The 27,511-nt window shown below is 42.1% G+C and overlaps 1 protein-coding gene across 1 annotated transcript in view; it reads left to right on the top strand.

Annotated features, from left to right (window-relative positions):
- Nucleotides 1–7,447: 7,447 nt before the first annotated feature.
- Nucleotides 7,448–27,511, top strand: part of FAM81B (family with sequence similarity 81 member B) — a 53,634-nt gene continuing 33,570 nt past the window's right edge. The window contains exons 1-4 of the mRNA XM_042250835.2: nt 7,448–7,457; nt 7,846–7,985; nt 11,288–11,352; nt 25,675–25,918. Coding sequence (XP_042106769.1) covers nt 7,448–7,457; nt 7,846–7,985; nt 11,288–11,352; nt 25,675–25,918 — 459 coding nt within the window. The remainder of the gene's footprint in view (nt 7,458–7,845; nt 7,986–11,287; nt 11,353–25,674; nt 25,919–27,511) is intronic.

Here is a 27,511-nt window from a genome sequence, read left to right on the forward strand (position 1 = left end):
CCTTGCAAAAATATAATTTTTTCAGGGCAGTTTGGCAATGTGTATTAAGATTCTCACAAATATCCCTACCCTTTGATCAATTATTTTCTTAGAGAACAGAGGTATAGGAAATGATTTTATATAAAATTTTATCACTGTATTATTACCATTATCCAAAAAGTTGGCCACAACCTAAATATGCAAAAATGAAGAAGCAATTAAATAGAATTATTGTTAGCCAATTATTAAAATCCTATTTTAAAAAATATGTAGTAACAGGTAAAATATCAAAATATAGCATACTACTAAGACTAAATGGAGAAGTTAGCATATAAGATTATACATATGATATGATTTTCAATATACAAATACACACATACACACACACATACATGTATATATTCATAGAAAAAAGGCTAAAAGCCCATCAAAGTGTATAATGATTATTTCAATAATAATTTCAGAGAAGGTAACTGTATGAGTGCTGCTTGGCTGCCCAGCACCTCTGCTTTCCTCTATAATTGCACTCACCATGCTTCATCTTAAATGTCTATGCCTATGGACCTTGCCTTTTAGAATATCAGAGAACTTTTTTATGTTTTACTCATTGATATATATCTAGAAAAGAACTTAGAAATCACCCAATAAATGTTTGAATGCTTTTGTGCCTGACAGAGTAAATGAGTAATTGAATGATTGAATGAATTCAGCAGAAAGCTTCAAGTATCTTAAACACAAGGTGACTGGCAAGGGGCAGAAGAGACGCCATAAAGAAGGGCAGGAGCAGAAAAGGACGAAGATCTATAGAGACTTCAAAGATGAGCAGTTTGGAAAGACAGAAAGAGCACAGACTTCGGTCAGCCACATTGTTGTATGACTTTCAGAAAGTTCCTCAACTTGTACCTATATAATGGGACACTGCGCTCATTAAGTTGTTAGGAGAATTAACTGAACTATAAATATAGAAATTCACATACACCATGCCCTGCACATGGTAGGCATTCAGTAAATGTTTTCTCATCCCCTAAGGTTCCAGTTTGGACTATTTATTTTTATGCCTATGAAAAGCTCACCACAAATTTCTAGGAGGAAAAAAAGTGTACTGGACAAAATTATTTTCACTTTAACTTTTAAAAAGATAGCCAAGCTAGAAGAAGGGCAAAGGGAAGATGCCCAAATCCTTGCAAGGTGCCGTAAGAAGATGCGACTGTGCAGCACACGCTGAGGGAATGGGCCCCAGAGGTAAGCTTTGCACAGAACAGAACCTCATATATTTTAATGGTGGGACATAAAGGTATTCCCAGAACAAGGAAAAACTTCCCTCATGAATTTCATTACCCTCTCTACTGATAAGACCAACACATACAATATTAAATTCTGTCCTAGAGCCATTTGGCTAAATGTGTAGACGTCTAGGGCCAAAAATACAGTCATTGATTTGGGGATTAGAATCTATTTATATGCTTTTCAAACAGATATTTCTGTTCACCTTGAAGCTCTGATGCTGGCGTGGGGCTGGAAGGTTGGGGACACTGGTCTCACCACATGACAAAAACAGGCTCCTGGAGGTCATTAGAGCGGCAGGCCCTGTGCCTGGAGAGCTGACACCCTCGGGATGTGGAACTCAGGTTTTTGAAAACAGGCTGCTGAATGCAGGAGGCGCACGCACCTGGCAGAGCAAGAAGCATCCTTTCAGCAAAAGAGATTTTTACAGAGAAATGAGGGAAAAAAGTCATGCGACCAGAGCAGCAAGAATAAGTATTCCTGTGTCCAATCTCCCAGAGATTCTGTAAACCGATTTAACAATGAGCACGAGCTTTGCTTGCCTCCACAGAGACTCACGGTCCCTGGATCTGGTAGCAACATAGGAACTTGCCACTCCGATTGTTATTGTTTTTGAATGATTAGCTTACCTACCCTTTGTCATTATCAGCCACAGTAGTTTTCTTTAAGTCATTGTGTTTTGTTTGTCCTGGACCCTGTTTGCACATGTGAAAACATGTGGCAGACTCTATCTATACAAAGATGAATTCATGTCTCCAGAGTGTATTTTTTTTCCCTTGGCATTTTATTCCATTGCAAATTACCAAAGTTGATATATTTTAATGCACTGCACTTCTTAATTTGGTGAGTCAATCGACTTGGCTGGCATTAGCCAAAGCCAGGTATAGGTTGTGGGGGTTGGAGGCAGGAAACACAGCGGAGGGAGGTGGGAATTCACCTTAGCAGCTGGACTGCAATTAGGTATCTGGGGAGAAGCTGTTTGTTGAGAAGTGGGGGAGACAGAAGTGGTAACAGGGAACCAGAGAAGGGACAAAGAGAGATTCGCTGAGAGGCGGGAGGATACTTATCAAGGTATAAACGCCAGATAAGCTTGATGGAAATTGCCTGTTGGCATCTGAGGGGAGACTGCTGGTAAGGTATGGTTCAGGCTTGCAGGAGGTGCAGATGGTAATTAGGACCAGAGGAAGTTGTTTCAAAAGGAGAAAGCTCCTCCAGCACCACTGCAGAGGAGGAAAAAATCCACATAGACACAGAATCTAAGATGCTGATGGATGGATAGCAGACTGGCAGGCAGGTAAACAGTTGATAGTTTACAGGAATATAGTAGCAATTTGAGAAATACCGAGGAGGCTCCCCAGCCAAAAGTAGGCTCCTTGTAGGTTTCATAGGAATGGATGCCACATTTAGAAACTACGTTCTTTGAGTTGTTCAGTGTGTGGTCCTTGGGTTTCTAATCAACACAAGCTTCTTTGAAACCTATGAGAGTGTGAACTCCTCCCAGGAGTCTACAATTTAAGAGGCTCTCCAAGCAAGCTTTATACACACTGATGTGTGCAAAACCTGGACTTAGGCATTGTCCCTTGTTGGATGCGAAGGCCATACTGAATTGATTAGACTCTTTCTAAGAGAAAAACTGGCTGAAAGTCAGGCAGGAAGAGGACAGGACAAGAAATGTTCAGTGATGGAGAGACAGAGACCTTTCCTCTCTTCAAGTGTCAATAGGGACCTAGACAGTAAGAGCTGCTGGAGGTGTCCATTGGGCTACTGGAGGGGCAGGGGGGGGGGGGGGGGGAGGCAAGAGAACAGTCAGACTCTGCAGTTGCCACTCAGGCCTTAGGGACCTCCAGTCTGTGCATTTTGCAAAGTTCAGGTAAGATGCCAGCTCCTCTACAACTCATACCACATTCATCCGCTGCCGCCTGTATTTCTGAACTCCTTGGCAGAATTGTGTCCACACGTGTTCATGGACTTTGTGTGTTCATTTATTCAACATACACTCATTGAGCGCTTACCATGGGCCAGATACTATTCTAGACACCAAGGCAGAGCAGCGAACAAAAGAGAGAAAATTTTCTGCCCCCAGGAGCTAAGAATCTAGCAGAGGAAACAATTAGTAAGAAAAGTGAGTGCAAATTAGATAGACACATGCTAAAGAGGGGAATATAGCAGAAAATGGGAAGAGTGTGTATATAAGAGGAAACGATACGTTTTAGAGAGTCAGGGAAGGCCTCTTTAGAAAAGTGATACTTGAATTAAGACCAGCAAAAATTCAAGGGAGTGAGCAGAGGTCCTCAGGTCCACAGAGATCTCTCCAGAAAAGAGGGCCTGAGGGCAGTTAGGACAACAGACGAGAGGTGACTTAAAAGGAAAAGGAAGTCAGGAGGACATTTCCATCGACCACTGGCTCCTGCGGCTTAGCGCTGGTTGAGTCCAGTTCTGCAGAGGACACAGCACTCTGCAGACACCCTGAGTTGGGACGGCCAGTGGCCCACAGACACTTGTGGGTGAGTCAGAAATAGGCACATTTTTCTCACGACCTTTCCTTGACTTTCACTTGTGAGAAAGTTGGACTAGTATACTTACCTTATTAGAAGATCTTTTCTTGACGTCTGCCTGAAAATTCGTAAGGCAACAGATTGAAACTTTTGCTATGCCTAACAAACATGAAAATCTACATCGGTATTCTGTGAATTTGGGGGAGGGGGGGACGGTGCTCCAAAATCACTGCAGATGGTGACTGAAGCCATGAAATTAAAAGACGCTTACTTCTTGGCAGGAAAGTTATGACCAATTTAGACAGCATATTAAAAAGCAGAGACATTACTTTGTCAACAAAGGTCCATCTAGTCAAGGCTATGGTTTTTCCAGCGCTCATGTATGGATGTGAGAGTTGGACTATAAAGAAAGCTGAGTGCTGAAGAATTGATGCTTTTGACCTGTGGTGTTGGAGAAGATTCTTGAGAGTCCCTTGGACTGTAAGGAAATCCAACCAGTCCATCTTAAAGGAGATCAGTCCTGGGTGTTCACTGGAAGGACTGATATTGAAGCTGAAACTCCAATACTTTGGCCACTTGATACGAAGAGCTGACTCATTGGAAAAGACCCTGATGTTGGTAAAGATTGAAGGCGAGAGGAGAAGGGGATGACAGAGGATGAGATGGTTGGATGGCATCACCGACTCAATGGACATGAGTTTGGGTAAGCTCTGGGAGTTGGTGATGGACAGGGAGGCCTGGCATGCTGCAGTTCTTGGGGTTGCAAAGAGTCAGACACGACTGAGTGACTGAACTGAACTGAATTGCGTGAATGGTGCCCCCTAGGGTTTTTAAGTACGCAATAGCACACGGCAGTTCTGTCTTCATTGACCACATCTCAAGATTATTTCTTTATGCCTACATTCAAAGTAATAATCAGAGCTTCCCTGGTGGTTCAAGTGGTAAAGAGGCCACCTGCCAAAGCAGGGGACATGGATTTAATCACTGATCCAGGAAGATCCCACATTGCCTGGAGCAACTAAGCCCGTGGGCCACAATTACTGAGTCCATGTGCTGCAATGACTGAAGGCCATGCCCCCAGAGCCCGTGCTCTTCCGTGCAAGGGAAGCCACTGCAATGAGAAGCCCATGAACCTCAATGAGAGAGGAGCCCAGCTCGCTGCAGCTAGAGAAAAGCCCACACAGCAATGAAGACCCAGGATGGCCAAAAATAAATGAGTAAATAAAATCATATTTTAAAATTTGTCTTCTATCTGCTTCCCTGATACTCAGTTGCTAAAGAATCTGCCTGCAATACAGGAGACCCCGGTTTGATTCCTGGGTCAGAAGATCCCCTGGAGAAGGGATAGGCTATGCACTCCAGTATTCTTGGGTTTCCCTGGTGGCTCAGACAGTAAAGACTCTGCCTGCAATGTGGGAGACCTGGGTTCAATCCCTGGGTTGGGAAGATCCCCGGGGAAGGGAAAGGCTACCCACTCCAGTATTCTAGCCTGGAGAATTCCATAGACTGTATAATCCATGGGGTCGCAAAGAGTCGGACATGACAGAGAGACTTTCACTTATGCATATTAAAAAATAATACCAGAACATAATGTCATTTTTAAGTTTTTAAGGTGGAAATGGAACATCACTGGCTTCTTTGCTTCAGGCTATATTCTTGGTAGCCCTAGATAAGGAGGCATTTTTGAACATCACTGACTTCTGAGAAGGATTTTCCTACACATTTGGGCAGGCAGGAATTCAATGGTACATATATTTTATGTGCACTGTTCTATTAAAAGACAAGCAGCAATTTAGAGAACAGACGAGTTAGACTCTCATTTGGGGCCTATTTTTCTAACAAATCCTATGGATTTGCTGAATTTAGAGAGAAAGAGTTGTAAGAAGTTGTTTAACAAGGTCAAATCCAGTCTTCCTCTCATACAGACTCTCATTTCTTGGATAATTGCCACCTTGAGAAATAATCACTAATAGCTGCCTTTTAGTGGAGCCCCAGCCTGGCACTCGGCTGAGTACTTCAAGTGCATGACTGCACTGAATCCTCTCAACCACCTTATGAAATCAATATTATTAGCTCCCCTTACAGATGGAAAACTAAGGCCTGAAGAAGGGAGGTAATTTTGCCCAAAGTAAATAGCCAGTAGATTGAGAAGTCAGGGTTCTAACCTTTAACACGATAACCACCTGCTCTGTCACTGGTCAGTCTCACTTGGCACTCTATAAAAATGATAAGTGGCATCACCAGCACTTTAGACTGCTTACAGACCATGAAATATTATATCTCTAAGCTTTAAGGACTTAGCACTAGAAGGTACACTAATAAAGCCAAATCATGCATGTTTTTATCTATGGGATCAAAATTTGTCACTTAGTATTCTGAATGTCACGCATGCCCACAGAGCAAGGCAAACCAGCACCATCATGTGAAAAGTGACTCAGCCAGTAACATCACTTCTGTATATGAGGGCCAAGCGGTATTAGCAAAATATGCAAATTCTAATTTTAAAAGTCAGGAAAATACCTCAGAGCTAAAACAGTCCACATCTTTTTGAAACAAGCCAAACAACCAAACAAAGCCTGTCTACCCACCCACCTGTCACTGTAGCATTCTTTGTAATACTCCACCTAGTGGCCTGGAGGAGTTCAGTTCAGTTCAGTCACTCAGTCATGACCGACTCTTTGCGACCCCATGGACTGCAGCACCCCAGGCTTCCCTATTCATCACCAACTCCTGGAATTTACTCAAACTCATGTCCATCGAGTTGGTGACACAATCCAACCATCTCATCCTCAACTGACCCTTTCTCCTCCTGCCCTCGATCTTTCCCAGCATCAGGGTCTTTTCCAATGAGTCAGTTCTTTCCATCGGGTGGCCAAAGTATTGGAGTTTCAGCTTCAGCATCAGTCCTTCCAAAGACTATTCAGGATTGATCTCCTTTAGGATGGACTGGTTGGATCTCCTTGCAGTCCAAGGGACTCTCAAGAGTCTTCTCCAACACCACAGTTCAAAAGCATTAATTCTTTGGTGCTCAGCTTCCATTATAGTCCAACTTTCACATCTGTGCATGACTAGTGAAAAAACCATAGCTTTGACTAGATGGACCTTTGTTGGCAAAGTAATGTCTCTGCTTTTTAATATGCTTTCAAGGGTGGTCATAGCTTTTCTTCCAAGGAGCAAGCATCTTTTAATTTCATGGTTGCAGTCACCATTGGCAATGACTTTGGAGCCCAAGAAGAGTTAGCTGCCTTAACTAGCATACTTGGGGAAAAAGATTCGGGAGTAGGGCAGCATCTCATTTCTTTGTTTAATCTGATGGAAACTGGTCTCTTCTCAAACTTTGAAGGGGAAATGAGCAGAAGGGTATGAAATATTGGTCTAAAAATAACCACTTCCCACTGATTGAGACAAAGAGGTGGGGAGGATCTAGCGATTTTTACTACAATGAGCATTAAGGAAAACACTTGAAGCCCCTAAATCCAGCACCTAAAGTGTGGGGACCCCCAACCCCATCGACATCACAGTTCCTCCCTGCAGTCACAATGCCGCTGGGCCACCCAGCAAGATGCCCCAGAAACATGAAGACTTTGGTCAGGATGCAATCAAATTTCCTTAGTACTTTGGCTTTCAGAGAGAGAAAATAAAAACCTCTGTTCCCGTTCCAAAAAAATGAAGTCAGGAAATCAAGCGTCATGAGTTCAGGTATTTACCTCATGGATTACTCAAGGACTCTACATGTCTCATTCTTGGCTAGCTTACTTATATTTCTTTTTACATACAAACAAGGTAATAAATCCTGAAGTAGGTACTCAGAAGGCTTCGGCACAATGGGGTGAGGAATCATTGCCTATTATCAGTCTGACCTAGATGAATGCCTCTTAGCAGTTTCCTGACTGTCTCATGGCAGTATCCGAGGTGATAAGCTGTTCTGTAGGTGTGATGCGGACCTGGGGGAGAACTGGGGAGGAGAGGAAGGAGGGAAAGACGTGTGAAACAATGGGAAGCCTCCCTTTAATTTCACTGTATGTTCAGAAACTGCCCTCAATTGAAAAATAAACAATTGCCACTACTGCAAAAACTTCATTTGCAGTAGTTCCTGATCTGATTCAGCATTCTGGTTGCCTAGAGACGGATGTAAACAAAAGTGCCTCCCCGACTGCCGCTGCCAAGGAACAGCCAGAAGAACCTGATGGCCCCCTTCCTGGCTCAGCCAGTGAGCAAGAAAAGAAAGCAAGTACTCTTAGATATTCATATGAAAAATAGGATATTTTGTTCAGCTTCTTTAAAGCTTAATGTTGCTTAGAGAGATCTCAGGAGTCCAGGAAGAGTTGCTTTCCTTTTCACTCTCTTAACCTTTCCTGTTTGTTCTGCTTTGAAAAAATGACTGAGGCCAGCACAAGCTGCAAAGAAAAATGATCTCGATTTGTCAGTTCATTCACTGGACTGACTTTTAATATGGGGAGCTAGAAATTTGATCATTATTTATTTTTGTGAAGATTTAAAAGGAACTCAAATTGTGGATGTTATCTCTAACAAAAAAGAAAATAACTAAATAAAATTTTTATTGTTATGTACTTGTCATATCTTCCCCATTAATTTTTTAAAAAACACTCTAATAAGCAGTGTTTTCAGACTTTGCTTTATAATTCTGACTAGCGGACACAGCCTCTTGTGATGGGAAGAGGACCGGAAAGCTAGCATAATGGCAAGCAATGACTTTTGGTATCTACTGGCTGTACAACATATTGGCTGCATGACCCAGTTACTTAAAAACTCTCTGCCTCCTCTTATGTGAAATGGGCTGATTAGGCCTATCCTAAGATGTGGAGCTTGAATGAGCCTCTAAGGCAAAGGCAGGTAGGAAGGACTCAGCTTGACCATTATCACCAGCTGCATGATGCTGAGTAAGTTCCTTGCTTCTCTGATTCTCAGATTTCTCACCTATAAAAATAATCATCTTAAATTCTTTCTCTAATAAAGAAGGATTTCAGTTACTTAAGGTAACTGTTGTTATCCGTAAGTTAATGATTCTCACTTCACAGAGCTGTTTCAAGAATGAAATTACATCATATATGTGATCATATTTTATAGTCCATTCTATATTGCAAAGCATTATTACTAAACAAATGAAAACTAATACTTCTAAATGTCCTGTGATAATCACAGTTGTTTATGAGGCAATTTTGATATAATTATGCTTAGTTTGTAGGAATAGCTGACTCCTATATTCAATTCAATCCAGTGGGTTAGCTGACTCCTATATTCAATTAGCAAAAATATAAAACCTTAGTCTTAAATACCTAAAAAAGTGCACAAAGAGTAAATAGATTATGCCCCAATGTTAACAGCTTTTGCTCTAGGATTGTTTTTTTCTGCATCTTTTACTTTTTCTATATTTTTCCAAATTTCCCTGAATTGTCAAGTTTAACATTTATTACTTTAAAAGTATGTGACTTGCAGGTATGCTTTTAAGAGAATGTTACTTATTGTCTTCCAAAGCAAAACTTTAAAATGAGCGAAATAAAACTGATTTAAAAAATAAATAGATAAAACAGATATATATCCAACTGCTTTACTTCAAAAGAAGAAACGAAGACAATAGCCCAGTTAGTCATTGTCCTTGGACGCAATGTGCATCGCACTCTTTCTTTCCACAAGTGCTCACAAAAGAGTAGGAGGTGCCGAACATACAAGGCCAGGGACCAGCCCACAGACAAGCTCCCACAGGCTGGGCTGCAGCTGTGGAGGGGTGAGAAGGAAAGAGCTGGCATTAAGCAGATGGGGAGCCCATGGCACAGCACTGTTCCAGCCGGAATCCAGAGTGAAAACACAAACCAGGGCAGAAGACCAATCCTGTTCTCCAAGGAGCTGGGATGGTTTCCATACCACAGACATCTGTGTGCTCAGGGCATCAGTATAATAAACCCATTCTCTAGCAAAGACCTGGCTTTGGAGCACCAGACTCATGGTGAACTCCACTCAACATTGGGCAGAGAGGGTCTGAAGCACAATTAAATGGCTCACTGGCTCCCTCTGCACAGCCTCAAGCTTTTTCTGGTCCCTTCCACTGAGTCGGCTGGCCAGGAGAGCCTGTTGTCAGGTGGTGTTCTATATTAGCCTCCTTGAAAACAAACTGAAGAAGGCTGAGCGCCGAAGAATGGATGCTTTTGAACTGTGGTGTTGGAGAAGACTCTTCAGAGTCCCTTGGACTGCAAGGAGATCCAACCAGTCCATTCTGAAGGAGACCAACCCTGGGATTTCTTTGGAAGGAATAATGCTAAAGCTGAAACTCCAGTAATTTGGCCACCTCATGCGAAGAGTTGACTCATTGGAAAAGACTTTGATGCTGGGAGGGATTGGGGGCAGGAGGAGAAGGGGACGACCAAGGATGAGATGGCTGGATGGCATCACTGACTCAATGGACGTGAGTCTGAGTGAACTCCGGGAGTTGGTGATGGACAGGGAGGCCTGGCGTGCTGCGATTCATGGGGTCGCAAAGAGTTGGACACGACTGAGCAACTGAACTGAACTGAACTGAAAACAAACTTACCTTTTTTGTTTTTTAAGTTTTATTGGAGGAGAGAGGTTTTCAAATAAGTTTTTTTAGCCCTAAATTAAGAAGTAAGATATGGTCATTCTTAAGGCCTTTGCAAAAAGAATGATTTCTGTCATGGGTTTTAACATACTCTGCTCACCATTCCAGTCGTTAATAACATAAACCAAGAAAAAATACCCTAGGAACATATTTAAGTTTTTAACTGGAATACAACTCATACTCTCCAGATTGTATCCAGTTTAGTGACAGGCTATTAAAATGAAGGTAAATTCATTTTTTCTTTTAATTTTAAAAAATAAAAGAACATTAATATTTAAAACATTTTCAATACAAGCAAAATAGTAAGCACATTTGGTAACCTCTTTCCTTCTAGAAATGCTACAAAATTAAATGAATTTTCATGCAGATGTAGAACTTTCTAGTATCATTTTATTGAATTAGTGTTCATACAGCCAATTATGTTTAACATTAGAAATTATGTACATATCTGTGCTCTATACTTTTATTTCTCATTGACTATAAGACTCTGACAAACAGATTTCTTAGAAAACAAAATTATTTGAATATACAAGTTTTCTAGATTTTGGCTTTGTCTTTTAAAATTAGCTGATTCTCATTGGAATTTACCAGGTCGGGAATAATTCACTCTATGAAGACATCTTTAGTAACCCAGACAGTAATTGTTTGCTATTTCATTAAAATACCATCTAAGAATAATCTATGGTTTTGACTTTTCCAGAAAGTTTTTCTTGACTATGGTACCAAATATATGAAATGCAACTGTCCAGAATTTTCCCAGAACTTGATTTGGGTTTTAGCCTCTAGAGGTACAAAGGGATCATGTGCAAGACTAACTGAGCTAATGATCTGTGACGTATAGCATCGATTTTGTTTTAAATTAAAACATCATAAGATGGATAAGATTTCCCTATAAAGAAGCTAACAATACATTGTAAACCCATGACCTTTGTTTCAGGTAAGATTTTCTCCGGCCAAAATGTCAACCAAGAATTCTACAGATCTAGTTGAATATGTTGACAAGTAAGTCTGAATTACAACAGTTTTAACTATGGTTGATGATTACATTAGAAATTAAAGGGACTGAATGAGATCTTTGAGTTTATCTAAACTAGTTCTCTGCTTTCAGAAGGACCGCATTAAACAATGTCAGGAAAGCGAACATCCCTTATTCCTCTCTGATTGACAAAACATGCCAATTTTACTGCTTCCTCTTTAAATAGCCCCTACAGTTTCATATAGATAACACAACATAGGCAATGAAAGACATACGACAAGATAAGATATATTTAACTGTGACTTTCAAAATAAATCAAATGACTATGTTAACATTTCAAGATTAAAAACTCAGGAAAATTTGAAATATATTAAATCAATCATCAGAACATTTTTGTTTCTGCTATTTACAGTGCCACACCTGAATCTCATCCAGGGAAGGTCTACAGAGAGGGGCAACTCCGGGGACTTGGAAATATACAATTAATACATGCACATTGTCCAAAAGATCTTAGTTTGGACAAGTCAGTATCACAGGACAATGCATATTAGTTTGAGTTTCCATTTGAGTATGTCACAGAGGGATGTGATCTGACGCCCCCATTAAAGTTTTCAGGACAATTGGGATTTAGTGTCAGGCCTTCCAATAATTCTCTGCATGACCTCATACTTAGTCCCCTGTGTCCCTGGGCTTGTTCTCTCATTTGCCAAATAAAGAGGTTGAACTAGAAACTCTAAGACCCACTCACTGTACCTTTAAAATAATTCTGATCCTAAAATATACATCATGACCACAGGTGGGAAAAAAATGATCGAACAAATTAAATGATTCCACACGAAAAGTAAAAATACTGGATTTTCATTTTTAAATTACTTTTAACCATGAAGTCAATAAAACCTTAAAAATTACTGATATTACAGCGGCTTCCCAGGTGCCACAGTAGTAAAGAAACCACCTGCCAATTCAGGAGACGCAAGAGCCGCAGGTTCGATCCTTGGATCGGGAAGATCCCCTGGAGGAGGAAATGGCAACCCACTCCAGTATCCTTGCCTGGAAAGTTCCACGGACAGAGGAGCCTGGTGGGCTACAGTCCATGGGGTTGCAAAGAATTGGACGTGACTGAGCACGCATGCATACCACAAATATTCCAGAATGTTCACCATTAAGAATTTCCCTGGTTCTTAGTCAACTGCATTTAATGCATTCCAAGCAGATCAAGCACAGTATTTCAGCCCTTCTTTTCATGCTACCCCTAATTCGTATTTGTTTATGGGATAATGAGGCTATAATTTAGAGACAATGAAACCAAACAAGAGGAAAGGGTGTTTTTTTTAATGTTTAAAAATAAGACACGTGGATAGATGGCATTTTTCCTTCGTTAAGGACAATGAAGGTGGCATGCACAAAAATAATGATCATATTGGCTATATTAGCTAACCCTGCCATCCAAGGAGAACACAGAGACCTATTCCCATCTGACTCTCCACAAATAGAGAATAGAAATCATTCTTCTGTCAAATTCCAATGTGAACCCAAGTGCATTTCATTAGCTCAGGCTGGTGACTTACATCATAGAAGATGGGAGAAAATCCCTGGAAGATGGCAACAAACTTGAAATCCAAAGAAATTTTTGCCATTTCCTGGATTCCAGAGAAAGCAAAATTGAAACACAGGGAAAGATGGACTCAATGATTCAAAGCCAAAGCATGATGACCTTAGGATTCATTTCTACCTTGATCTCCCCCACATCCCTTCTCTTGCTGCCTAAGTCATATACTAAGAGCCTTCAATGTACCACCTGAGATGGCTGGTTTTCTTTTGGTCTCTCTCCTCTAATCTCCCAGAGCAGGCTGCAAACTCCCTAAAGGCAGGGACTCTCTGGCCTTAATACTTTTTGATACACCTACCACAGCCTATCATGACGCATTGAATTTCGATTCCTACAGAGCTGCAGTTGACAGAAGTAATGGAGAATAATGGTGGAGCAATTGAATCTTTAGAGCTCTGCTTAGAGCAGCAGATTTCTGATTAACTGGAAAAGCGAAATGACATTTGGGCATTTCAATCATAAACACAATAATTTTAAAAATGACTTCCTCCTTCAAGTGATAGTATGCATTGAGTGGTAACAAAGGTATTGATATGCAAGCGGAGTACTCACACAAGTACAAAACTCATTAAACAGTCTGAATATATGTTACATATTTTCAGAGGCTCTGCATTATAAATCTATGTGGGCATATTTATAGGTAATACTAAAAACAAATAATAAAAACAACTGAAATGAGTAAAAAAAAAAAAGAAATCCAGCAGCAAGAGGGATAAACGCCTATTCTATGAACGGAGTTTGGCTACAGAAAAGCACATTAAAAAGGCAGGCAGCCCGAGCGTGTACACGGCTCTTCTCAGCCTCAGGCAGTTGGAGCAACACCCACACTCTATTAGTGCTTGCTAAATGTTAGGTCGTATTAATAATCCATGTAGCAGGGGGAGGCGGAATGCTTGCAATCATTTCTAGGACAATTATGGTGACATTATATTAAAGGCAGTAAATAATTCTGATTTCCCCATGTGTTTATAGATTCGCAACGAACAGACATCCACTGATTTCATGATAGTGCAGTCAGCGCTCATTTAAGTTTAATTAAGCAGAGAAGCACCAACACCTTTTTCTTCTGCTGGTAGAAGGAGCATTGCATGGTGGCCAGGCACCAGCTTTTGAATCTGCCAGTAATCAGCTATGTGACCTTAAGAAAATGAAAATGTCTTTTCTCCAGGCAGTCTCTGCCTCCTCTATCAAATGGGGTGGGGTTTTAAGTGCCTGAGTCCCAAGGGCTGTCTCAGTTCTAGGTAAGATCCAGAAGTCATTTCTAGAATGCAGATTAGAGTCACCACCATTTGCTGTTTCTCAACGCTGCCCACAAGTTACACTCCTAAGCACTCTTTTACGTAATGAAGTAAGTGGTTAAGATATAAGAGCATACATTATTCCCCCACAGGATTTCATTTGGAGTGGAAAACAAATTCTGCTCATAAATTACTTTTTCATTTTCTTCAATTGAATCTCCTGATATCTCGCCACAAAATCAAATTACTCTTAAGGTCTCTTCTATCCCTTAGGTTCCTGCAAACACTGGTTATAACCATTTATTCACCTAGCAAATATTTACTGATTATATATATTTACTGACTATATACTACATGGCAGGCCCTTGAACAGTCTTCAGTGAACAGAACAAAGATGCTGCCCTCATGGAACATTTGTTCTAGGAAGAGGAACAGATTCACACTGTTAGATCATCTGGCCAGGGTAGGCCTTGTGAGAAGTTAGCATTTGAGCAAAAACCAGGAGATGAAGGAGGGCTCCACATGCACGTACAGGGGAAAGCAAATTTGCTAAGGCTGGAACATTCCTGCGGTGTATCAGACACAGAACAGGGGCAGAGAGGGCTGGAATAAAAAGAAGGGGGGTATAAACCTGAACTGTGATGCTCTCTGGGCCAAAGAAATGAAGTTGTTTTGTACTGAGGAGTTGTCCAGGCTGAGCTATAGCCAATATGTATCTCAGAGATGCTCTCAGGAGTACATTTGAGGATGATGGAGGTCTGGGTGACAGCCAAAGAATGGTATTTAAAATTTGGATACATAAAATTCTCAGTGAGCCAAATGGGCAAAATAATAAATGATTAATGAGCTCTACTTGTAAGTCAAATAGGACATTCGGGGCCTGGAATATAGTCACGTTCAACGCTTCTTCCTAGGACTGTGGCAGACATTTTATTATACCATGATGCATCACTCTCGTTGCCACACGAAGACAGATATTTCACATCAGGATACACAAGAAAGGAAGACAAAAAACACTGTTGGCTGAGTGTTTCATGGGGTAGGTCATGTTAGGTTGGCGATGTCTTGGGTTTTATTTGGCAGTATCATATCCATCTTTGAGGTCAACTAGCTCTCAGGTGGGAGAAGGCAATGGCACCCCACTCTAGTACTCTTGCCTGGAAAATCCCATGGATGAAGGAGCCTGGTGGGCTGCAGTCCATGGGGTCGCTAAGAGTCAGACACGACTGAGCAACTTCACTTTCACTTTTCCCTTTCATGCATTGGAGAAGGAAATGGCAACCTACTCCAGTGTTCTTGCCTGGAGAATCCCAGGGACAGGGGAGCCTGGTGGGCTGTCGTCTATGGAGTCGCACAGGGTCAGACACGACTGATGCGACTTAGCAGCAGCAGCTCTCAGGTGAGAAAGCTCAAAATAGTCTGCATAGCTTATGAAATAAAAGATATACAGGGCACTCTGGGTTGTGAGCAAGTTGTTTATTATGTGGCAGAACCCTCCCACCCTGCACAGGTCTCTGGCCCCACTGACCATACGCAGCGTTAACGTTTCCGGCTCTTAAGTGAAGTCGCTCAGTCATGTTCGACCCTTTGTGACCCCATGGACTGCAGCCTGCCATGCTCCTCCACCTGTGGAATTTTCCAGGCAAGAATACTGGAGTGGGTTGCCATTTCCTTCTCCAGGGTATCTTCCTGACCTAGGGATCGAACCTGGGTCTTCCTCATTGTGGGCAGACAGACACTTTACCATCTGAGCCATCAGAGTAAGCTTCCGGGTCTCACTCTGTGTTAATTATCTATTGAATCTTCACAGTAACTCCAAGAGGTGGAGAGTGTTGCTATTTTAAAGATGAAGTCACTGGGGTTCAGAGGAATCAAGTACTTGCCCACAGTCACACAACACAATGACAAACCAAGATTCTAACACAGAAATCTGTGTCTCCATGATCTCAAAGCCTATTTCCCTAACCACTTGGATATCCACACCCTCTGCTGGCTATCTTTTCAACACACACACACCCTGGGACATCTTAAAATCCTGGGACATCTTTGCCTCTAGTCCGTCCCTTGCAGTGTGGAAGACGTGAATGCAGCTATATCTGATCTTCCTCCATAGAGTCCATCCATGGAGTTTCAGCTGCCTGGATTCACATCTTAGCTGAGCCTGGGAGGCACTGCTGTCAGCCACAGTGCAGTCTGTTATTCTCTCTCTGGCATCATCTCCCTGAGCACCCCCACCCCCATGATGGGCAAGACTCCGGCTACGGGTGGACGCAGCCACAGGAAATGGGCATTACCCACAACACTCCCATGTCAATCAAGGCAGAACTGCCCACACGAAGCTCACTCCCTCCCATCCCAGGAGGCTCCCTGAATTCTCACCACACCCAAGAGCTAGTGTGAGAACTGAGCTGAGGTCAGACAAAGGCCAGCCTTGGTTCTCTAGAGCAGAGAGCATGTCCCTCCAACTCCTGGACCACAGAGAGGATCCTTAGGACTCCAAGGAGAGATATGAACCAAGCACAGGAAAGATAACTGGGGTGAAAAATTGCATAACATTGGAAGCAATCTAAATATATATATATATATATACACACATATATATATGCAGAGAATATAGTTATACATATGCAAGTTATATATAACATCATATAGAAACATATATCTTGACTATATACTTATATATTAAGAATATACATGTGTAAATATGTATGCCAATTAAATATATATATAGCTTTATATCTACGAATACATATATTTATCTTGAGTATATATATACATGTATATTTATATTTCAGAGGAATAAATATATCTTATCTCTGAGAATAACTCATGGATTTATATAAATATTTAATTTATATATACAAATTATATATATATATAAAAATAACCGAGAAAAGTTCTAATTGGTCTAAATAAAGCTGCTGTGATGTAGGTAAAAGAGTCAAAGGGGCAGGCTAATATTTCTTGGCTGGATTACTGATAGTCTCCAAGCTTTAGTTTCCACCTAAACTGAGAAAAATTTTACTTATACCAAGGACTTGTTGCAGGGATGAGATGAATGGATGTTTGTGAAAGCGTTCTGTTGACTATAAGCATTACGGAGAAATCGAACCATGGGATAATAAATTCCTTACATTTCTCTTGGGCTAGAAACTAGCCTCAAATAATTTAGCATTTGTATCAGATTCCTAGGGCTGCAACAACACAGTACCACAAACAGCAGACATTTTGCCTCACAATTCCAGGAGTTAGAAGTATGAAATCAAGGCGTCGGCAGGTTGATTCCTTCTAAGGGCTCTGGGGAGACGGTTCTGAGAGAAATTCACCTCTCAGCTTCTGGTGACAGCCAGCAATCCCTGGTGCCCCTTGCTTCACAGATGCACAGCCCCAATCTCTGCCTCCGTCTTTACATGGTCTCCTCCTGTGTCTCCGCCTTCACACGGCTGTCTTCTTATAAAGACATCAGTCAAACTGCCTTAGGCACCCACCAACCCCCATGAGTGTGACTAGTCACATCTACCATGACCTTCAAGGTCACATTCTGTGGTGGTAGGAGTTAGAACATCAACATATCTTTTCCCATAACACCATCTAATCATTAATAATTATCATAATAAGAACACACGTGTGACCCTTGTAGACATTACAAAGCACTTTAGATACATTAGGGCTTCCCTCATAGCTCAGTCGGAGAAGGCATTGGCACCGCACTCCAGTACTCTTGCCTGGAAAATCCCATGGGTGGAGGAGCCTGGTGGGCTGCAGTCCATGGGGTCGCTAAGAGTCAGACACGACTGAGCAACTTCATTTTCACTTTTCACTTTCATGCATTGGAGAAGGAAACGGCAACCCACTCCAGTGTTCTTGCCTGGAGAATCCCAGGGATGGGGGTGCCTGGCGGGCTGCCGTCTATGGGGTTGCACAGAGTCGGACACGACTGAAGTGACTTAGCAGCAGTAGCAGTAGCATAGCTCAGCTGGTAAAAAAAAAAAAAAAATCCACCTGCAATGCAGGAGACTCTGGTTCGATTCCTGAAGATCAAACCAGGAAGATCTGCTGGAGAAGGGATAGGCTACCCCCTATCCCTTGGGGGGTATTCTTGGGCTCCCCTGTGGCTCAGCTGGTAAAGAATTCGCCTGCAATGTGGGAGACCTGGGTTTGATCCCTGGGTTGGGAAGATCCCCTGGAGAAAGGAAAGGCTACCCACTCCAGTATTCTGGCCTGGAGAATTAGTCCATGGGGTTGCAAAGAGTCGGACATGACTGAGCGACTTGCACTTTAGATACATTAGGTAAACTGATCAACTTCAGCCAACTCAGAAGGGCAGGAGTCATCTCCATAGGACAAATAAAGGGGTTCTCTTCTGGACAGCTTATTAGGGGTGAAGGATATTAAGCGGCAGAGGCAGAACTTGAACCCCCAGTCTTCCCACTTCACATAGAGTCTTATTTCTCCTGGAGACTCACATAAATAGCACACAAATCCCAACAGTAGCAAGGTAATGAGGGTCAGGGTTTCAAGAGCACCACAAAACGCTGTAAGAACTCCAGGTACCATCAAGACAACTCGCTGCTGCAGTCCATGTGTTTCCCTGTGTCCCCCAGATGTCCACCAAGCCCCCGTCCACACAGAGACTCAGGAACACCTGCCTGCCTGAATGTCTCCACCAGAAAGCCAATCACTGCAGGTACCTTACGAAGTCTGTAATTTACTGAAAATGTTATTGAGCATAGGGAGTTTGCCTCATACTACGTAACTTGAATCTGGGAAAAGTCCACAGCCAGTCTCTTTTTCCAGCCTCTTCTCAGAGGCATCACTGTTTAGAGTCCTTTCCTTTCCTGGTTCCTCCATGCAGGCCAGTCTTGACCCAACCCCACTGGGCTACTTCTTCCTGTTATGGATGATTTAAAATTGAAATTGCCTCCCTCACTCACCTCCTGCTTTCAGCCCTGTGTGTAAAACTCAGCAAGGGAGGCTTCAAGAGCCACCAAAACCATCTGAAAGGGCAACAGTCAGGAACAAGCAACTGGGAAATGATAGAAAATACATTCTCAATCCCATCGCTCCATGCACATACTCATGGATTATTTTTGTGACGCAGCAAAGTATTCTCTGAAATGTCACTTTATTTCACTATTGTTTGCCAGACTGTATGCACTGAGAATGTACTTAGGCATAGAATAAATCTCACAGAAATGAAAATTCTCTTCAGCTATGCCCCTTTGTGTTCTAGAAAGGAGTTTCAATTTTCCAATTTCTGTCTCTTGAATGTTACAGGTTGCTGAAATGGTTTTCCAAATCTCCTAAGTAAATTTAGTGCTCTAGTCACAAGAACAGGACAGGCAGAGACATGAAAGTCACTATGTACCAATGCATCTGCCAGCAACAGCACAGCTGGTGTAAGTCACACGAACCATGGAGAAATAGAACTCAGAGTTTGCAGAAAATCTGTTCAGACTCAGTTGTCAGCTACATAATCAATGATCTATGTAAAGTCCAAATATCCCTCTGAAAAGGCCCCCTAGGAATACTTCCTCCTGTGGTTAGAAACTCCATCTGTGCTAGTCTGGAATATTCAGTTCTATCTTTCCTTTCACAGTTAAATTTAGATACAGAAGTCTCACTGATATGATATACTAATAAAGCAGTGAATTTTTCAAATTCAGGGTAACCACATCTTGTTACTAGTGAAAAGCCTCAGTTTTTAAACTTTCAGATGATCTGATGTTCTGAACAACAGTGTTACCAGGAATCTCTCTTAGAAGACAGAATGTTCATGTGTTGGATGTTACTCCAGTCATTGGTTTATGAAAGTCATTTGGAAAGCAATATTCTATGTCCTTATGGCAGAAAAATAGGAAATATATATTTAAGCTCTCTTTATCTGATAGGGATCACACAAGTAAAGCTAAACAGAGCATCATTTGGTGCTTCAGGTTGCCATTCCCTTCTCCAGGGGAATCTTCCCAACCCAGGGATCGAACCCAGGTCTCCCACGTTGCAGGCAGATGCTTTACTGTCTGAGCCACCAGGGAAGCCCATTAAACATCATTAGCAAATGATAATAATAATATTCCAATATATATCTCACTGTATCTCATAGTATGAGATTTACTATATCTCAGGCATGAAAAAGAAATTTCAAAAAGGAACATTCTCCACTAAACCATAAAATAAGCTTTAAAAATAAATATTAAGAATCAAAAGAAAACAAGTAACTACAGTTCATCATGTATATGCCACTTAAAGTTCCATGGCTGCAGGCAAGCACATTCACACAGCAGTGGTGCTGCCCTGCAAGGCTTCCCTCCATGCGCCAAAGAGCAACAATATTGAGGCCAATCCGTAAGGCAGAACTGCAGACTGGCATCTGAGCAGAGGTGGCAGTCCTGTTCTGCTGGTCCCTCTCCTGTCTTAGGTCTTTTTTCTCAGACATAATCCTGTGGATAGAATGGCCTTTCTGGAGACACTCCTGACACCAGCTGACAGTACATCCAAAGAGTAGGGGCACACAGGCCCCTGGTGAGCCTGGACTGTAGAGCAGTTATAAGCACTGGTCTCACCCCCCTCCCCATCACCACCAGACCAGTCTTAAATAAGTCAGCGATGCTCAGTCATTAGAATATATTCATCTAAGTGTTTATTTAAAACACAAATTCTTTGAAAGTTTTTAAGCTACAGTGGCTTCATTTTTTAATTCTATTTTTTTGTCTGTGCCTTGAGGCATGTGGGATGTTAGTTCCCTGACCAGGGATTGAACCTAAATCCCCTGCGATGGAAGCATGGCATCTTAACCACTGGACCACCGGAGAAATCCCTAAAATACATATTCTTGTTCTTCCACTCACCCTCAAAATTATGAATTAAAAGGTCTATCGTGGTGCCAAGGAATCTTCATTTTAGCATCTTCCTTTCCTTCATGACCCCTATAAAAAGTTTCTTTGCAAGAAATACTGAATCAGACTAAGTTCCTTGAGGAACAGAACCTTTATTTATTATATATGGACCAGAGTAGACATTTAGTAATATTGATTGACATATTTCTATTTCAATTGACATTTTTATTGGTAAGTTACTAGATATAGAGACAGTGCTTTCAGCTACACATTAAAACTCCAACCAAAATGGCTTATATGTAAGGACATTGATTAGTTCACATTAAAAATCTAGAATTCGGTTAATTTGGAGGCTTAACAACAACATCAAGTGCCCAAGTGTTTTCAGTCCTTCTTCCCAGCCATCCTTTTTCCCCTCATGATCACAAGATGGCTTCAGCAGGTCCAGGCATCCCACACAGACATGACAACATCCAGGAAAGAAAAGGGAAGTTTCTTTCTGGGTATCTCTTCTTAAGGGCTTCCCTAGTAGCTCCGTTGGTAAAGAATCTGCCTGCAGTGCAGGAGACCCAGGTTTCATCCCAGGGTCGGGAAAATTCCCTGGAGAAGGAAATGGCAACTACTCCAGTATTCTTGCCTGGAGAATTCCAAGGACAGAGAGAGGAACCTGGTGGGCTACAGTCCACGGGATCGCAAAGAGCTGGACATAATCTTTTAGGATAATCTCTTCTTAAAGGCAAGCAACCTTACTCAGAAACCCCACAGTAGGCTCCCCTTTGCATCTCATTGGCCAGTATTGCTTCACATGGTCCTCCCTAAACCAATGGCATCTCAGCCCAGAATAACGGGGCCACCAAGATTAGCTTGTGCCCCTGCCCCCGACCCTGAAGGACCTAGGGGTCAGGAGGATGAACCAAATCAGGCAGAAGCAGGGATGGCTATTAGGAAGGTAACCAACAGTGTCTGCCATACTGAGAATATCTAAGAGAAAACAAATTCTAAACGTTGACGGGAATACAGCATGATTTACAAAGGTCTATATAGAAACCCCACCGACTATACAGTCCAGAGAATTCTCCAGACCAGAATACAGGAGTGGGCAGCCTTTCCCTTCTCCAGGGGATCTTCCCAACCCAGGGATCAAACCCAGGTCTCCCACATTGCAGGTGGATTCTTTACCAGCTGAGCCACCAGGGAAGCCCAGAACAGAAGAACGGGGATGAAATACTCTTTCACTGGCAAATCCAGGCTGCAGGTTGTCAGGAGAACAGAAAGAAGCACCAGCTCAAGGAAAACAAGGACTAGCGCTGCAGTCCACCGCTAGGCTATGCGCCACCGTCCACAGGGCCAGACACCCCCTTCTCCTCTGCCTGTGACTCATCAGTTCCAGCCAGGGTAGCACTGTCAGCTCAGCAGGGGGGTTAAAGGAATGGGTTTTCTATGTACAAGGTTCCATCTGGTAATTTTCCAGAAAAACATTTTTGAGCCAAATGAGTGATAGATGGAATCTGACTGATGAAACCCTAGGCTGAGTCATCTCTGCTCCTCAGATGTGCAGGTGATAGGAGAGCTGAATCTCACCCAGACCGACGCTAAATATTTCATACTGCTCAGGAAAGCAAACTGTACGCCTTGAGGCTCTAACAACTTGTAGCTTTGTACAACCATTTTTTTTTTCCTCTGATTTTCTAACAACGGAGCCTTAAGGAAACAGTCCAGCTAGACAGACCAGTCAGTCAACAAATAGTTTATTGGCCACCTACTATGTGTCAGGCACTCTTCTCAGCATTGGGGACACTGTGGAGAACAAGTCAGACAAAGTGCTTGCCTTCAGGGAACTTCCAGTCTCGTGATGCAGGGCAGAAAATACACACAAACAAGTGAATTAGATGATATCAGGTAATGACAGATGTTATGAAGACGATGAAATGGGCTATTATGATAGCAAGTGACTGAGAGGGAGGTTTGTCTGAGGAGGGGGCGCTGAAGCTGATGCCTAAAGAATGGGGAGCAGGCAGCCATGAAGAGACTAGGGAAGGGCTTTCCCAGTGGAAGGAATAGCAAGTGCCAAGGCTCTTAGATGAGAACTGCCTGGCCTGCCTGAGGAACAGAAAGAAGGCCTGAGTCACTGAGTAAGGGTGAACGGAGAGAAGAGTGGGAGGAGATGAGGCTGGGAAGGGGAAAAAAAGATTTTATTCCCAGAGAACGGATGAGCCTTCAGAGGGTTTTCAGGAGGCAAGCTCTATCTTCACATTTTAGAACAGCTACTTTTAGCCGTTGTGTGGAAGATGCATTCTTTGTTAGGAGGCAAAAGTAGAGATAATGGCGGCCGTGACCGAGAGAAGAAAGAACTATATAGAGAGAGGATATGAAGCCTGAGGACACTTTTGCGCATCATTTCTGTTGTCACTCTATGAGGCCACATCAGGAGCATTAATTAAGGTGTGTCCTCTGCTTCTGTTTTTTATCTCTTAGAATGACAGGAATGTATGGGAGTAGAAGTTAACGTTTGATTTTGGAGACAGACAAGAGATTTTAATTCTGACTCTTCACACTTCCGAGTTGTATGACTTGCTCCTGCGTCTGTCTGGTAGATGTTCTCAGTCTTCTCTCCCAAAGCACTAATTTATTCTTCAGCTACCTCCTGTCTGTCATAGTTATTCCACCTTTTTTGTTTCTTTACCTATTTTCATGTCTAATATATCTACTTGTTTTCTTTTTTTCTTTTTTCATTTTGCTAATATCTTCCCATATCTTCACTTTTAATATTTTTATTTACTTTTTTAAAAATTTTCTTATTGTGTGAAAGTGAAAGTCACTCAGTTGTGTCTCTTTGTGACCCCATGGACTGTAGCTCACCAGGCGCCTCTGTCCATGGAATTCTCCAGGCCACAATACTGGAGTAGGTAGCTGTTCCCTTTTCCAGGGGATCTTCCCAACCCAGGGATCAAACTCAGGTCTCCCACATTGCAAGCAGATTGTTTACTGTCTGAGCCACCAGGGAGGCCCAAGAATACTGGAGTGGGCAGCCTATCCCTTTTCTGGTGGATCTTCCCGACCCAGGAATCAAACCTGGGTCTCCTGCATTGCAGGAAGATTCTTTACCAGCTGAGCTACAAGGGAAGCCCTCTTATTGCGTATGACTTAGTAATTCTCTTTTGTAGGAATCTATAATCCAGGAGTCCTGGAGGAGGGCATGGCAACCCACTCCAATATTCTTGCCTGGAGAATTCCCATGGACAGAGGAGCCTGGCAGGTTGCAGTCCCTGGGGTCACAAAGATTTGGACATGACTGAGTCACTAAGCACTGCACATAATCTAGTAGGTTGTTTGTTGGCTAATTGGTTTTTTGAGACTGTGCTCCTCAAAGTTGTGATATTTTGGCTTGTGGGTCCATTTTTCCCTGAAGATTTCAGCCAAATCCTGTTCACCAATGAAGTCTTGTCAACTCCAGTGAGCTTGGGAGGTGGGGTGTGCGTGAGTGCCAGACTAAAACCATCATCAGCCACCCCCTATCCCACAGAATAACTGCTCCCACCAGGTCTTCTCCTCTTGCTCCTAAAAAAGAAGCAACATTGGAAGAGCAGTTGCTTTCCCATCCCTGGAACATGTAGATGTAGTGAGATCTTACATTACTTGAAAATGTTTTGGCTTTGCCTTCTTTTCAGAGCTAATCTAGGAAAACTACTGTATAGGAGAAGAAGCTCTTAGCAAGATTTCTAGGGATCTGGAAACTTTCCCCCCTTAATACTAAGAGTATTTGATTGGGGTATAATTAATAAGCATCAAAAATATGCAAAGTCTATATCTCGGTGGATTTTGACAAATACAGTTAACCATGTAACAGCCACTCAAATCAAAATATAGAACATCTGGAAGCATTCTGATATTTCCAAGAAGCCAGCTAGATGACTGTAACAGGGTGGTGGTCTTTGAATGACCAAAAATTTCCTGGTACTCCATTTGTCAAGAAGTAAATCCTCACTCACTTTGAATATAGGTACAACTTAGTGACTTGCTTCTAGGGAATGAGCTCAAACAAAAGATACAAGTTACGACTACAGAGACTAGGTCACAAAAATAAGCAAAGAAAATTAAATAAAGAAAAATACACAACAAAAGTAACTTGTTCTCCAAAATGTTTATCTGTGAAGGGAAGGAGTAATTTGCTCATCCCAGCAGGAGTTATTGGGATTTTATGTGTTTCTTTATCCTAATAACTAACTAGCCCTAGTCTTTGTATTTTTTCTTTTCTAATTCATTTTTCTCTTTTACTTTTTGTGAACTTCTGACTCTTTTATTAATCTTTGCCTTTGACCTATCATTTTTCCCAGCAATTAGAAAGCAGCTCACTTCTCAATATAGGATCATCAGGCATTAAATTTATGTGGATCCAATTTGGGTTGTTAGAATAGCGGGTAAAATGTAGAACAATTCCTGCTTGAAAAACATGGAAAATGGATGATACAAGATCAAGGCTTAAGTCAGACCCAGTTCTCAGATGAGACATAAACCAAGATTCTCACCATGCAGGGTTTAAAGTCCTACCAAACTTCTCCTCTCGGGGGAGAATATACAGGAGTCCAAGGGCAGCTGCAAGCTCTGGTTCTGGCTCCTCTAGCTCACCCTTGTAAAGTCCCGGTGTTGTTTCCTTTTCTGGACCAGGGGTCATTCTTTTCTTCCTGCCATTCCAAACACCCAGAGAAGTCAGCTAGAAGACAGACTCAACAACCAGGACCGCACCATAGCTTTCCTCCTTGAGCAAGCCTTCCGCATCAAGGAGGACATCTCTGCCTGTCTTCAGGGGACTCATGGCTTTCGCAAGGAGGAGTCGCTTGCCAGGAAGCTCCTGGAAAACCACATCCAGACCATCACCAGCATCGTCAAAAAACTCAGCCAGAACATTGAGGTAGTTCTTTATTTCCCATGTGTTGGCACCATTGCTTGACAAAGATTATCAACCATCAGGGGCAGTTTTCAACTAGAGAAATGAGTCCCTATTATTAAGCTTAAATGATTACCATTTAGTTACCTCAGAGGGAAACAGTCAATATTTTAACCGCTCATGTCATTCAACTTCTACTTTTAGTAGAAGCAAATTCTGTTCAAAAATTGTTGAATGTCTCTTTGTGACAGCAAAGACAATTGTTTAACATTAAATGTCAGACATTGTGCTAAGGTGTTCATTTTAGTCTAACTCTCTAAGAGTCTATGAATGTGATCATTTCAAACAGAGGTTTTCATAAGGTAGTTGCGATGCCCGTTCATAGACACATCACATGTGACCCCCCGGATCTCTGTGAGCCCATCTCCCGCACCTCTCTCCTTCACTCTGGCTACACTGTGCTCCCAACACTTCCTAGAACACCCCAAACATGCTCCAGCCTCAGGGCCTTTGCACTTGCTATGAACTCGGGGTGGATCATCCTCTCCTAGACACTTCTGTGAAGGAGTCTTCATTCCCGTCAGGTCCCTTGTCAGAGAACATTTCCTTGACAGGCCAATAGTCACAATCTCCCTTAAAACCCACCCTGTTTTTATCCATAGTGCTTATTACAAACCACCATGGTCTAAACTTACTTATTGTGTTTCTGCTCCTAAGATATAATCTTTGTGAGGGCGGAGACTTCATTTTGTTCACTGCCAAATCCCACACCAAACCTATGACAATGAATGAGAGGTCATCAGTGATCTGTCAATATCTCCTGAACAGATGGATGAATGAATGATGTTTAAGGTATTAAAGGAAAAATAGTATTTCTGATCAAAAGAGAAAATGATTGTGTTAAACCAAGATGAGCAGATTCTTACCACAGATCTTTCAGAGTTTTTAATGTACCAGTGAGAATGATGAATCTCAGATAGCAACTTTCAGGCAAAAGTTCCAGAGAAAAAAACTTAAAAAATCTGGCCTTATATGTGTGGAATTTTGAGAATTGACAACAGTGCCCTCACACAATACATGCCCTTTTCTCCTATTAGATAGAATAGTGAATTAGACAAAAACCATGAGATTGACCCAGAAATGACTTACTCATGACTTTGTATTTAATCCTAAGGATATCTGTTAACTTATTTCCTATCTGTAGACCCCATAATGTATATGAGGGAATGTGAAAAGTTAAAAAACCTTAGTGAGCTGTTAAAAGACATTTTATTGGTATTTAGTACATCCTGAACTGCTGGCAGTGCCTAAAGAGGCAATGTTACTTCTCAAGGTGGCCAAAGCTGTTTCCAGGACAATGAACTGTCATGAAAGTAAGGAGAGATACGTGATTCAGTGCCACTGAGATGATGAGAAAATCAAGCATAGCACAGGCACTAAAAGAAGATCCTAATTCAGGAGTCAAAGTGAAAGTGAAGTTGCTCAGTCGTGTCCAACTCTTTGCGACTCCATAGACTGAAGCCCACCAGCCTCCTCCTCCCATGGAATTTTCCAGGCAAGAATACTGGAGTGGGTTGCCATTTCCTTCTCCAGGGGATCTTCCTGACCCAGGGACTG

Source organism: Ovis aries, chromosome 5 (genome assembly GCF_016772045.2).
Source record: "Ovis aries strain OAR_USU_Benz2616 breed Rambouillet chromosome 5, ARS-UI_Ramb_v3.0, whole genome shotgun sequence".
Taxonomy (NCBI): Eukaryota; Metazoa; Chordata; class Mammalia; order Artiodactyla; family Bovidae; genus Ovis; species Ovis aries.